This window comes from Oenanthe melanoleuca, chromosome 28, assembly GCF_029582105.1.
Source record: "Oenanthe melanoleuca isolate GR-GAL-2019-014 chromosome 28, OMel1.0, whole genome shotgun sequence".
Lineage (NCBI taxonomy): Eukaryota > Metazoa > Chordata > Aves > Passeriformes > Muscicapidae > Oenanthe > Oenanthe melanoleuca.
The window spans coordinates 3,068,606-3,082,220 of record NC_079361.1 but is presented as its reverse complement, the minus strand read 5'-3'; the positions used below and the strand labels follow the sequence as shown (position 1 = coordinate 3,082,220).

The window sequence follows — 13,615 nt, the reverse complement described above, 5'->3', positions numbered from 1 at the left end:
GAACTTCTGCACTTGGCCCCAAAACGAGCCTGGCTCTGCAGTGAGGGTCAACATATCCACCCACCCCCATGCTCCCCACCCTCTGCATCCCTTTTTGCATTCCAGGTTGATGCAGAACAAGAGGGAGGAAACAGCCCCTTTGCCCACAGCGTCATCCCAGAGCCACTTGGGCTCCGGAGGGGCTGTAAGAGGCGTCAGGTGGGAGCACAGCACAGTCCCTGTGTCACCCACAGCAGTCCCGGGGACCCTGTCAAGTCTGACAGATGTCCTGGGGCCCCGCTGCTGCCACCTCCCTGCCGAGAGGGGTTTCATCCCCGTTAGCTCAAGGCACAAGAGGAGTCAGGGCTGAAAACTGCTCTGCTCCCCATCTCCCACTCTGGGGGAAGCTGCACGGAGCTGCCAGGGCCCCTGTCCCCCTGGATTGCACAAAGCAGCAAGACCCGGAGAGGAGGAAGCGGGAGGGAAATACCCGCCCCCATCCCAAGGCTCAACCCCTGGAGGGATTTAAGCACCCCCACTCTGAACAGCCCCAGCGGTGGTGGCAGTGGCCCACTCTGTGCCACCATGGTCACAGCTGGGCTCTTCATCCTCAGCCTGGGAGGCTGCCTCCTGCTCCCACCTCTGGCCAGGGCAGGTAATGAGGGAACTGGGGTACCAGGGCAGATCCCCGGGGTGGGACATAGGAGCTCTGGACTCCCCTATGGCACAGGAGAGGCCAGTGATCACCTGCACCCACCAGGCACCCAGGGGAGCCAGATCATCGGGGGAAAGGCAGCAGTACCCCATTCCCGGCCCTTCATCGCCTCCATCCAGATGGACGGGCAGCACCACTGCGGGGGCTTCCTGGTGTGGCCCAGGTGGGTGATGACAGCTGCCCACTGCCTCATTCCCAGGTGAGCCTTGTCCCCACTCGGGACGCGTGCCCTCTGGACATGGTCTGTCCCCTTCTAACCAACAACCCCGTCCCAAGGGGTTAAGCTGCCCCCCTGTGCCCCCCTTGAATCCCCCCTGGCCATCCCTCCCTCCCCGATGGCCACCAGCCACAGCAGCGCCCTCTCAGCCCCGCCTTGGCCACAGGCGCAGCCCCTCAGTGCGCGTGGTGCTGGGAGCCCACCGGCTGCAGGAGCCCGAGGAATCCCAGCAGATCTTCAGCGTGGACGAGTCCATCGCACACCCACTGTACAAACGCCGTGCCGTGGACAACGACATCCGCCTGCTCCGGGTGAGTCTGCACGGGGCACCCAGCGGCCGGGCAGTGGGGCATCCCACAGCCCTGGGGTGCGAGAGGGAGGTGGGGTATCCCACAGCCGTGGGGTGTGTGAGGGAGGCGGGGTATCCCACAGCCCTGGGGTGTGAGAGGGAAGCGGGGAGCCCCACAGCCCTGGGGTGCGAGAGGGAGGTGGGTATCCCACAGCCCTGGGGTGCGAGAGGGAGGGAGGTGGGGTGTCCCACAGCCCTGGGGTGCGAGAGGGAGGTGGGTATCCCACAGCCCTGGGGTGCGAGAGGGAAGCGGGGAGCCCTACAGCCCTGGGGTGCAAGAGGGAGGGAGGTGGGGTGTCCCACAGCCCTGGGGTGTGAGAGGGAGATGGGGAGCCCCACAGCCCTGGGGTGTGAGAGGGAGGTGGGGTGTCCCACAGCCCTGGGGTGTGAGAGGGAGGTGGGGAGCCCCACAGCCCTGGGGTGCGAGAGGGAGATGGGGTGCCCCACGGTCCTGGGGCGCAGGAGGAAATGGGGTGCCCCATGGCCCCGGGACAATGGGAGGGAGCCGGGATGTCCACGGCCCCCGGCCACCGGGAGGAGGTGGGGTGCCCCACGAGGGGCCGAGCCGACACTAGATGTCAGTGCTTCTCCGGAGAAGCAGGACCGCGCCGTGGGGTGTGATGGAGGCACTGAGGACACCCGACCCTGTGCGGGTCAGCGGCTCCCGGGCAGCCAGTCTCTGCAGCAGACTGGGACCAGTGCGAGGGGCTGCCAGGGAGGGGCCCAGCCTCTGAAGAGGGAAGGGCAGGGCTGGGAGCTCAGCAGGAGCAGTGAGCTGGGGTGCGAGGGAGAACCAGGCAGAGGCAGCTGGGGGGCTCTGCTCCAGCAGCAAAGCCACCCACGCCGTCACTGCCCGCCCAGCTGAACAGGTCAGCCACGCTGAACGAGTACGTGAAGCGGATCCGCCTGCCCTCGCCGCACATCGACCTGAAGCCCGGCACTGTCTGCTACGTGGCGGGCTGGGGGGACACCTCCAACTTTGGAGACCAGCCCGCCGAGCTGATGGAGACCAACACCACCATCGTGAAGCGGAGCCTGTGCCGGACGCTGTGGAGGGGCAAGGTCACGGCCAACATGCTGTGCGGGGCCAGCCGCAACACCACGCTGCAGGGCGTCTGTGCTGTGAGTGCACCCCTGACCCCTGCCCCACACTGTCCCCCCGAGAGACCCTCAGAACTCCCTCTCATCCCCTCCTTTTGCAGGGTGACTCCGGGGGACCCCTGGTCTTCAAGGACAAGGTTTATGGAATCGTCTCCTTCTCTGGGGAGAGATGTGGGGACCGCCGGTTCCCTGACATCTACACCAAGATCTCCAGCTACATTGATTGGGTCCATCAGGTTGTGAAAGGGTTCCGCCATCGGAAGGGGTGGGTGAAGCCCTAGTGTGGCTCAGAGTCCTGGGGGCCGGCTGGCTGTGGGAAGAGGGATGGAGATATCTCATGGGAAGGGAGAAGAGGGAGAGAGAACACATCATCCAGCTCTGGTGGGGCTGGGAGCTGAGGCTCAGGGCTCCTTGATCCAGGTCAGGGCAGGAGCACTCCTCGGCCTATTGGAAAGGGGTGTTATGTACCCCCTGGGCTACACCTTGTACATCCTCTCGCAGTCGCAACATTTACCTTCCTCAATAAACCCTCAGTCCCCATCCCACTGCTCCTCCTCTGTGTTTGGTCCCCCCCGACTTGTCCTGGGCATGTGTGGATGGAGCAGGGGGTGCAGGAGGAGCCAGGATCTGCAGATCCAGGTGCTGCCACCCCAGAAGCATCCCCAGCTGCCTTCCCGCCAGGGTGCGGCTCCCCATCCCGTCCCACCCCGTCTCATCCCATCCCGCCTCATCCTGTTCCATCCCGTCCCACACCGCACCCTCCCCACCGCGCGACGTGACCCCCCAAAGAGGGGAACCACAGACACCCCCCGGGGGCAGGCGGGCTCCCAGCTGCGCTGGCGGAGCCCACAGCGATCGGGATCCCGTCGGGAGCCTCTCCCGCCTCCCCCGCGCTAGACGGGAGCGCGGTGCCCGCAGTGGCCGGCAGACGTGTGCCGAGCTGCTGCCGGGTCTCAGCTGAGACACGTGTGGCTCTGCCCGGTGTCTCCGGGGACAGACCCAGACATTCCCTGCTCCTGGCTGTTTGTTTTATCTGCAAATTGCTGGCACGCCGTGGCCTCTGCAGGGCCTTGCGCAGGGTCAGGAGATGCAAGCCGCAGGCATCAGTGGCCTTGGGGACATCCAGCAGATCCCTGCCAGGCTGCCAGCCTCCAAAGAAGCCCCAAACCCCAGCGGGGTGCTGGCAGTGACAGCGTGGGGCAGAGACCCCCTGGAACGCCGGGACAGCTCTGCCAGCCCGAGGGCATCCGCGCTGGCAGAGAGCCTGGAGAGCCGGCGCCTGTCCCGGCTTGTCCCAGACCACCCAAAAACCGGTGGGAAGGCGGCGCCTGACTCACAGCCGTGTTTTGGAAGCTGAAATCTCCCGCTCATCACAGGAGCTGCCGTTGCCGCCGCAGCCCGTGCCCGCGGGCTCGGCACGGAGCCACCCGCCAGCCGCTCCGGGGGACAGCCCGCGGCGGGGCGGGCAGCACCGGCAGCTGCGGGCGGCCGCGGAGGAACCCAGGCCACACACCACAGCGTGTGGTGGCGCTTAGAAAGGCATGGGCAGTGTTTGGAGAACTCTTGGACACCCACCCCAAAAGCAGGGGGACAGTGCTGGCTGAGCTGGGCGAGCAGAGGGGGGCTGTAGGAGAACACCTCATGCCTGCTTCGGGTTATCCGAGATGTCTTTTCCAACCTAAATGGTTCCATGGTTCTCTGTGATGCGCTCCCGGGCTGGTCGTGGCTCTGAGGGGACTGGGCAGGGGTCAGGGGCTGTGCCACGCCGGCCCCCGGCGCAGGGGATGCGGCTGAGGGGGATCCGGCAGCAGTTCCCGTGGAGCTCAGCACGCCAAGCCGCAAGCTGCTGCCCGGGAAACATCCCACATCGGGACCCAATTACCGGCAGGAATTGTTTTGTGAAATACCAAACCCTCATGGCACGGCCCGAGATTGGGAACAGATTTATCTGCGTCGCGGGTTGCTCTTCCCCGCTCTCCCCTTCCCTCCCACCGCACAGAGCTGCCTCGGCTGGGCTGCAAAACCCCAACATGGAGCTGGAGGAGAGGGGATGAGGCTCCTCATGGCTGCGGGGGGCTCCCCACATCCCTAAACCCTGGTGTGGATGCACAGCCCCAAGGAGAACAACGTTTCCTGCAACCCCAGAACCCACCAACAAAACCTGACACGCACCACTGTTTATTCTGGTTTTTAATTGTAATCCAAATAATAACACAGCCGTAAAATGCCCCAACAATATGGAATAGGGAATGTGGATGTTCCCAAAGCTTCTACCTTGGGGGTCAGAACCCAATCATACAAAAATAGAAAATAAGGTATTTTTATATATAATATATATATGATATTTATATAAAGTCAAGAGCTTTTTGGTGTCAGAGCTGAGCTGGTATTTACACAGGTGACAATGGAAGAAATGAGAGAAGGAGTAAAAATAAATACAGGTGTGGGCAGAGCAGGGGGTGCAGGGGCCACGCAGCCGCAGTGAGGGGTCCTGGGGGGGTAGACAGGGCCAGCTCCCCCTGCAGCCCGGGCTGTGCCCAAAGCTGTTCTGGCAGGCAGGGATTAGGAGGGGCTGGGGGCAGCTGCCCTGGGCGATGGGCTCTGGGGAGGGGGACAGTCTGTGGCCCCCAGCCAGGGCTGTCACTGCACCAGCCCTCCGGGCACCGGCATCACCTCCAAAGATGGTGGGAGCCTGGTCTGAACGGGCCTGGGAAAACCTAAGCTGAAATCCATTTGAACACACACATGCTGAAACTTTAGGAGACAATAACATACATGTATTTTTTTTAATATATATATATAGAAAAATATATATCTATCTCTCTCCAATCTGATGCAGCGTGCACTGCCTTTCCTGCCACTGGCAGCTGGGGCCGAGCCCCTCAGGGAAGGCGAAAGCGCAGATTCCCTCTAGACCTCGAGGTCCTGGCCAGAAACGTCAGCAGAGTACCGAGAATTAATCCAAAAATAAATAGGCCCAGGGCTGCTGGCCAAGGACACGTGTGGGGGGGCCCACGGACACCCCTCCACACCGCACTGACAGCGGGGAAGGGCACTGGCCACTCTGCCGGGCACCAGGTGGGTACCAGAGCATCCCATGAGCCCCCTCCCCTGCTCCCTGGCCGGCAGGATGGGAATCGAGCCCCCTGCGACTGCTTAACATACACAGGGATAAATAAGGATCTTTTTATCTTAATAAATATCAGGTATATGGTTTGTACAATATACACATAATGCCCCTGTCTCCCAGCTCCGGCTCGGCCGAGGGACGATTCACACGTAGTTCTCCTCCACGCTGTCCGTCTCTGAGGAGAATTTGGCCGCAGCTGGAAACAGAGAGGAGTGGTGAGAGAGGGGTGAGGGGTGAGCAGGTGCTGGGAGTCCGTGCCCGCTGCCCCCCGCCCCGCCCTGCTCACCTGAGCAGCTCCCGTAGTGGCGCACGCCGATGGAGCGGCCGCGGTGGCAGGTGGCTCGCCGCAGGTGGCACGCCGAGGGGTAGGTGACGTTGTTGTTGCCGCAGAGGGCGTGGTCCAGGCTGGTGGGCTCAGGGCAGGGGGCTGTCCGGCACATCACGCAGTGGGCGCTGCCTGTCTGGTCCACCACGCAGGTGTGGGTGCCAGGACACACCACGCTGGAGCAGGACTCTGCAGGGAAGCACAGGGTTGGAGTGACCCCAGGGACGGCCACCTCCTGCCCACAGCTACTTCACCCCAGGCAGGTTTTGGGCATCATCCCAGGGAAACCCTCCCTCCTTCTGCTACCAGGGGACAGAGCAGAGCCAGAGGCTGGAGTGTCCTGATCAGCTATGTTCCCAAGGGCAGGGGCTGGCAGGGCCGGCATCCTGAGCACAAGGGAGCTCATGACCTTGAGTCCCCAGGCTCGGCCCTGGCCAGAGCTTTGCCAGGCGGGAGGAGCCAAGGTCCAGCTGCAGCAGCAGAGCGAGGGCTGAGCCCGCTCGGCGCAGCGGGACCTGGCTGGGCCAGCGGCCGCACGCAGGTGCCTTGGCAGGGAAGCAGCAGCCACTGCGGCCAGGCTGGCAGCTGCCGTGCTGGCCCCGGCGAGAGGGAAGGGCAGGGTCACCCTGGACCAGACCCAGCGCTGGAACGAGGGCGCACGGGGGTGGAGGGAGCCTGCGCAGCAGGATCAGGCCCTGCACAGCGCTCTGCTGGGGTGGGTGGAGGCTCGTGCACCCCCATCGTCCCTCCACCCTCCTCTCTTTCCCTGATGGATTGGAAGATTTGGCATCTGCAGCTCCCAACTCCCATTTCTTGCCCCACGTTTTCCCTGCGCAGCCCAGAGCTCGACAGGCAAAGCCTTCCAGAAAGGAGGGCTGGAAAAATAACCATAATCCTTCTGACAGCTCTTGGCAGGGCTGGGAGGATCGCTGCACTCTTTACAAAAGAGGAAAAAAAGGGGCTTGACGTTTGTAAATGACATTTTAGGGACTGTTACTGCTCAGCCTGCGACAAGACCAAACCCCACTGCACCAACAAGCTGCAATGTCCCCTCAAGGGGAAATGAGACCCATGTTTTGCAGGACCCTGTACCAGGACAGGCCTCCCCTCCTTGTACCACAGGGAATGGGGACAGGACTGTGACAGGATGGGGATGGGATGCAGTGGGGTAGGGGCACGACTGCACTTACTTTTGCATTTGCCCTGGTACATGACTTCGAGGTCGGGGTGGTCTCTGCACTTGGCCGTCAGCAGGTCACACTCGTCCCGGTAGGTGTAGCCATCGGAGCCACAGACCTGCAGCTTGCGGGGCAGGCTGGAGCAGTCGGGGGCACAGGCACACTGGGGACGCCCGTGCTTCATCTTGCAGACCTTGTCGGGGCCGCACACCACCCCCTCGCAGCTCTCTGGGGACAGAGGGCAGCAGCACATGAGGGCGCAGCACTGGCTGCTCCCACCAGGGGAGGGTCCATCCCCCGCAGTGTGACACCAAGTGGGACAGGGACAGCATCGCCCTCGTGGTCCCAAACGCCCCCTGGGTCACAGCACGCGTGCTGACGCTGGGCTGTCCCAGCAGCATCTGGATCTGCTCAGCTCCTCCGAGGAGCAGGTCGTTGGCTGCGACTCCACACAATCCTCCAGTGCTCACCCCAGCCGGAGCCCCGGCTCTGCTCAGCACCAGCTCACTCCTTCCCATCTATTTATTCTTTGGAAGGAGACGTTTCTTTTTCTTGTGCAATGGAAAAAAAAAAAAAAAAAAAAAAAAAATCTATCTCTACAAGGCCCCAGTTCCTCCAGAAGGAGCTGGGCTTCGGGAGTTGTCCGGGCGATGGGGAATGCTGCTCCCAGCAGACAATGCCCGGCCCTGTCTCGCTCCGTGACTGGAACACAAGAGAGGGAGGCAGCAGCCAGCGCCGCTCCCCAGACAGGCAGATGCTTTGTCCCCCCGGGTCACCTCCCGGCCAGCGTGGGGGCCAGGTTCAGGGGGTCCTGCCAGTGCCCCAGGACCGTGCCCACGCCAGCGGGGATGGAGAGGGGCTGCCAGCTCCAAGCTGGGGCCCATCCTGGTGTCCAGGGGCCCAGACACTGGTGCTTCTGCAGGGACAGGCAAAAGGGTCAGCAGCAGGGATGGGGGGCTCTGGCTGGGGCAGCTTTGCCTCCCAAAGCACACACATCCCTCACCCCAAAAATGCCCCCACAGATCCCAGGACAGGCACTGCCAGGACCCAGCAGCACCCATGGAGAGGAAGGCAGGGCAGGACCAAAAAGGCTTCCCAAGGTGGGGATTCACCCCCAGCAGGAAAGATCCCAGCAGACAGGGTGTGTGCTGTGAGTTCTGGGACACACAGAGGGGGATTTCCCTGTGGGTGATGGGCCACCTTAGGAGACATGGAGGAGGAGGAGGAGGGGGTGAAAGAGAAAGAGGAGGATGAGGAGAAGAAGAAGAAAGAAGGGGAAATTCCCTGTCTGCTTGGCTCAGCTGTCCCTGGGGGAAATTCCCTGCTGGGAAACACTTTCCCATCTTGCTCTCTTATTTCCATAGCTGGAGCCTGTCCCAGGGGAGAGAAGGCTGAGACTGGGGGACCCCAGGACAGAAGGGGATAGGTCCATGTCCCAAGGCTGCCAGAGCAAACAAGACCCTATCACCCTTCACTCTGAGATGTTGCCAGCAGTGCAGAGTCCAATCATCAGCAAGGGACAGTTGGAGCAGTTGGAGAATCCGCCCGTGACCCCAACCCTGCAGCCTGGCTTCCCCCTGCACTGGGTCCTTGGGGGGGACACCGTGTCCCCAGCAGCTGGAGGCAGGAATTTCACCTCCCCCCAGAGACCCATTTGCAGAGCCCCCAGGGTCCAGCCAGCACCATCCCTGGCCGCCCCGGCTGCAGCCCACTTTATCCTGGAGTAACCTCTCCCAGCCTCACAAGCCCAGGGAGTGGGAGCACAGCTCCTCTTATCCACCCTCTTCCAAGGCCTCTGGAGCCTGGTGAGGAGCAGCACCAGCTCCATCTGGATGGGACAGGCAGGGGCTGGCTGAGGATGGGGGGTTGTGGTGCACGTGCTGGCCAGGCTCTCCAGTGATTTCCTCAATGATCTTGCTGCCAGACACCAATAAATAAACCCCAGGAATCACAGCCCCCACCATGGTCTGTGGCCACTATCAGCCCTCCCCAGGTCCCCCAGCCTCCCAAAAGAGCTAAGTGAGGTGAGCCTGGTTGAGGGTTGCCTGTCCCCACTACACTTTGCCTCCAGCACAGAGGAACCCTCTGGAGAGGGTCCCAGTGCTCCCACCTCCCTCCAGACAGGGATGGGGCCAGGGCCAGGATCTCACTCAGCTTTTTGTTGGCACGGTGTGCAGCCCCAAGCTGCAGCAGGACAGGCTTGAGGAGCTGCCATTGTGCTTTGGGGTGCAGGGCGCTGAGGGAAGTGGTTTTGTTAAAAACCTTTTCCCCTTTAAGCAAATAACAACATGACCTTCCAAAGCCCTGCTCCTGCCTCCTGCGGGCAGCAGGTCCTTGAGCGTGTTCTCACACAGCCACGAAAGTGCTGGAGGATCCGCAGCTCCGGCACACGCCAAAACATCTGGCGGGGCTGGAACTCACAGCTGGAGAGTTTCCACTTCTGGAACTGCCCGTTACATAAAGCCATTTCACACACGCGCTGGGAGGAGCGAGGGGCAGCGGAGGGGAAGAAATAGATCTTCTTTCCTTAGAAAAACCTGACGAAGTTTCCTTCTGAGCAGCCGTGGTGAGGGCAGGGGAGGGAGGCCCCAGCGCAGAGGGGTTAACTTGGGAACAGCCAGCCCCAGATCCTCTCCCTGCACTTGGCTGCCCTGCCAAGACCTGGGTCATGCATCCCTCTCCACTGGGAGAGCAACTAAAATACACTCAAAACGAGAGCAGCCGGGGGACACAGGCTGTCCCGCCAGCCCTGATCCACAGCAGCATCCATCCAGGAGCTGCAGCAGCAGGAGCTTGGAGTCAGCAGTCCCTGGGGTCCCTGTGCTGCCCCAGACCACCAAGGACAGCCCTGTCTGGTGAGGGGCAGCCCAGCTCTGTGCTGCTGCATCACCCGGAGCTGCAGACTCTGAGTATTTTCCCCACGGTTCCACACATTCCCCATGGGCAGAGCTCAGCCCCACAGCAGCCTCTCACCCCCCAACCTCCTCACCTTTGCAGGGGTGGCAGGTCACCAGCCCCAGGAAGCCCAGCAGGCTGATCTTGTTGCCTGGGTAGGTGTAGTTAGACCAGGCCACGTCCACGTTGCCGTTGGCACAGCATTCCTCCCACGTCACGCCTGTCTTCAGGATCATGGTGCACTTGGCCTCCTTCCCCTGTTGCAGCCAGCAGATTCCACCTGTGGAGAGGGCAGAGGGTGAGGGATCCCTGCTGTGCCAGGACCCCTGTGAAGGGCAGTGAGATCCCGGCTGTGGCTGGACAACCTTGGGGCAGAGGCACTGGGATCACTCCAGTGCTGGGACAAGTCGGGGAACCCAGAGATGCTCTGTGCTGGCTCCTGTGGCACAATAGCTGTCCCAGGGCAGGCATCCCCAAGGGTCCCTGGCGTGGCAACTCAGTGCCCCCATGGCCACCCCAACACTGCTGCCAGCCCTTTCTGCCATCATGCTCCAAATGCAGCACTTGGACCACAGGGATGGACCAGTTATCCCAGCACTCCCTGTGATGCTCTGGGAGATGCCCAGCTTGCAGCCAGGATCTCAGCTTGTAGCTTGCCTCTCTCTTGCCCTACCCTGCCTGCATCTCTGCCCAGTTCCTGCCTGGCTTCACAGAGAGGGGGTCCCAGCTCAGGGCAGCAGACAGAGTGGGGCCAGTGGGTGGCTGCTGTGATCTCCTGGCATGTGCCAGTGGCCCCACAGAGGGATGGAACTGTTCCCTGACACGGGAGCATGACACCCACAGCCTCTGCAAGGAGCATCTGAGCCAGCTGCTGGAGCACAGGGCACTTGCCCCAGCCCTTGGGTCCGGGCCAGACCCGCGGCACCCGATCCCTCTGACTCAAAAGCCTGTTTGTTCCGTGACCCACCAGCGAATCAGTTAGATGAATTTTTTTTTTTTTTTTTTGTGAGTGATTTCTTTGCAATTTCCGCCTCTGCAAACCAGCCTCTTGTGACGCTTATTTGGGTTCGTGCTCTCATTAGCTGTGCTTGAGGTTTGCTAAACGGCGAAAGATGGAAGGGAGGGATGGGGGCAGGGACGGGTCTTGAGCTGCCAGGCGGGAGTTGCTCCCCTCCTAAGCAGGATTCACCCTGCTCCAAAGCGGAGCCCGCTCCCGCCCCAGACCCTCTGTGCCCCTCTCCTTCCCCATGCACACGATTCTGGTTCGGTCACAAACACACGGAGCTCCCAGCCCGGCTGCACGCGCGGGGCAGCCGTGGATGGAGCAAAACCCTCGGGCTGCGGGAACCAGCGCCGGGACACCTCGGGCAGCGCCAGCCGCTCCAGCACGCGGCTGCCATCGGGGTTTACCCTCCACGGATTTGTCCAATTGCTCTTCCAAGCTCAATTTCCCGTTACAACACCGCGTGGCCCCCACTCCCCATGGAACATCCAGCATCGTGAGAGGGGAAGGTGGAAACTCCCGGAGAGGCGACACCGCACGGCTCCGAGGCGCTGGGAAGGGCTGATAGAGCCCCGGTCCGGGGTCTTGGGATAGCCGAGACTGTCCCGACACCGCCCAGGCACGGCGAAAGCCGCTAGCACCGGCAGCAGAACCAAGCTCCCAACTCCACACCCCAGTCACGGACCGGCCCCGCTCCCGGCCCGTCCCACCGGGGACACGCAGTCCCGAGCCGACTGTGCCGCCCGCAGCCCGGGATCCCCCGGGACACACCGGCTGCGGGATGCCGGGGCCGGGCAGCGGCAGCGGGCGGGACCCGGGCGGTCGCTCCCGCGCGGAGCCACGGGACCCGCCCGACGGAGGGACAACGGGGACCGGGACACCCGAGCGGCCCCGCCGCGCACCCGGCAGCCGCCGCTCCGCCCGGTAAAGCGGGTTTGCACCGCCGAGAGCCCGGCATCCCCCCGGCGGGACGGGACAGCGGTGCCCGGGGCTGCCGCCCGATAACGGCAACGCGACCCCGGGCCGGGCCGCCCCCGCCCCGAGCACCTGCCGGCGGGAGCGGCGTTACCGGCGGCCGGGGCGGAGCGGAGCGGGCGGACAGGCTGCGCCGGGAGCCCCGCCGGGACCGGGACCCCCGTGGCTCTTACCGTGCGCGGCGGCGGGGCTGCAGAGCGCCAGCAGGCAGAGCGCCAGCCGCAGCGGCATGGCCGGGCCGGGCGGGGACGGGCCGGGACGGGCCGGGGCGCTCCGGTGACCTGTTGCTGTGAGGCGGCGGCGAGGCCGACGGAGCTATAAAGCGGCGGGGCGGCGTGAATCACCGGGCGGGGCGGCGCGGGGGGGCCGGGGCGGGGGCAGAGTCGGGGGGCAGCGAGGGGGATGAGCGCGGGGGGGCGGCGGGAGGCGATGAGGGTCTGATCGTCACCGAGTGGGCGGGGGGCGTCGTGTCCGTGCGTCCCCAGGAGAGGGCGGGGACCGGCACCCCGGCACTGAGGTGGGTCGGGGAAGGTTTGGGGGTGCCCTCCGTGAGCGGAGCAGAGCGGTATCTGGGCAGACCCCGAGGCGTGGGGGAGTCCAGAGCGCTCCCCTGCCCGACCCGTGCTGCCCGCACGGCTGTGCCTTCCCCACCCATCCTCGCATGAACCCAAATCTGCCTCCTCCCTGGCTGGCAGCAGGGGTACGGTGTGGGCTGTCTCATCTATGGTTCCTTTCACCTCTGCTCCCCAAACACTCCCACAGCTCGGCTGGTACCCAACATCACCCCCAACACATAGAGGGAAACTGAGGCACACCCCGAGCCTTGCCAGGCAAGGAGAGGAAGGAGAAGAATTGTGGGGCCATACCCCTGTGGCCCGTGCTGTCCCTGTCCTCCACAGATGTCCCTGTCACCACGAGGACTGCTTAATCTGGCGGCTGAACAGTTCCCCTGGGCTGGGGACCTGCAGCTGGGCCCGTGCTGCCAGGCTTTCAGGGGCTCCCAGGCTTTGTGGGGCTCCTACAGGACAGGGGAGGGCAGCAGAGAACCCAGGGCAAGGCAGGTCAGGTTTGGCCTTGCTCCTTGCTTGGTGCCACCACAGAGAGATCACCCACTTGTCTGAAGGGTCTGAAGGGGGGTCAGGATACCCAGGGACTGTCTCCCTGCTCTGCAGGCAGAGCGCTGGGGACACAGGGCTCTCTGCCACAGCCCAGGGCCCTCTCCAGCCCCAAGCGCCTTGTCCGGCTCCTGGCCACGCAGCTGAGGAACATTTCACCCCGTGCACTGGCCCCAGCTGAGGTCATGTTTTCGGCAGGGCTGAGCCAGGCTCTTTCAGAGAGGGGCCCTGGCCGCAAGGCCCACGGGACCCTGCACCACCCCTCCGGCCCAGCAGCAGCCTCCTGGCTCTGAGTGGTGCCAGCACAGCACGAGCAGCTTGGTTTGGCGTGGGATGGGGCTGGACACAGCTTTGGTCCAGTGGGACTTGGAGCAGCCTGAGTTCCATGACAAGGGGAGCGGGTGCAATGCCATGTGCCAGCACGGACAGAGAGCAGTGTCACAGGCACTGTCACATCTCCATCCCTCCAGCCAGCAGGCTGGCTCTCACCAAAGCAGATCTTCCCTCCCTTCTCCTCTTACACCCCTTTGCAGCCCTAGGGAGGGGTCAGGAATGGGGAGGGCCAGGTGGCATTGGTGCCACCCGCAGCGCCTGGCACCTCCAGACAGTGTGTGGTGGGGACAGGAGCACTGA

General features: G+C 63.4%; 2 protein-coding genes across 2 annotated transcripts; one reads left to right on the top strand and one right to left on the bottom strand.

Annotated features, from left to right (window-relative positions):
* Positions 1 to 167: 167 nt before the first annotated feature.
* PRSS57 (serine protease 57) lies at positions 168 to 2,901 on the top strand. The gene is made up of 5 exons (XM_056512778.1): positions 168 to 634; positions 740 to 893; positions 1,078 to 1,222; positions 2,122 to 2,382; positions 2,463 to 2,901. Exons 1-5 carry the CDS (start codon positions 565 to 567, stop codon positions 2,640 to 2,642), a joined length of 810 nt encoding a protein of 269 aa, XP_056368753.1. The 5' UTR covers positions 168 to 564; the 3' UTR covers positions 2,643 to 2,901.
* A 1,635-nt stretch (positions 2,902 to 4,536) lies between these two features.
* Positions 4,537 to 12,183, bottom strand: FSTL3 (follistatin like 3). The gene is made up of 5 exons (XM_056512944.1): positions 12,041 to 12,183; positions 9,984 to 10,169; positions 7,007 to 7,222; positions 5,778 to 6,005; positions 4,537 to 5,687 (listed from the first exon to the last, which is right to left on the bottom strand). The coding sequence occupies exons 1-5, from the start codon at positions 12,096 to 12,098 to the stop codon at positions 5,635 to 5,637; spliced, it is 741 nt and encodes a 246-aa protein (XP_056368919.1). The 5' UTR covers positions 12,099 to 12,183; the 3' UTR covers positions 4,537 to 5,634.
* Positions 12,184 to 13,615: the final 1,432 nt, after the last annotated feature.

Coding starts and splice junctions, on each gene's coding strand:
- FSTL3 (XM_056512944.1), bottom strand. CDS start 12,098: ATGCCGCTGCGGCTGGCGCTCTGCCTGCTGGCGCTCTGCAGCCCCGCC. Junction 10,170..12,040: donor CAGCCCCGCCGCCGCGCACG/GTAAGAGCCACG, acceptor CCCTCTCCACAG/GTGGAATCTGCTGGCTGCAA. Junction 6,006..7,006: donor GTACCAGGGCAAATGCAAAA/GTAAGTGCAGTC, acceptor GCTTCCCTGCAG/AGTCCTGCTCCAGCGTGGTG.
- PRSS57 (XM_056512778.1), top strand. CDS start 565: ATGGTCACAGCTGGGCTCTTCATCCTCAGCCTGGGAGGCTGCCTCCTG. Junction 1,223..2,121: donor ACGACATCCGCCTGCTCCGG/GTGAGTCTGCAC, acceptor CTGCCCGCCCAG/CTGAACAGGTCAGCCACGCT. Junction 2,383..2,462: donor CGCTGCAGGGCGTCTGTGCT/GTGAGTGCACCC, acceptor CTCCTTTTGCAG/GGTGACTCCGGGGGACCCCT.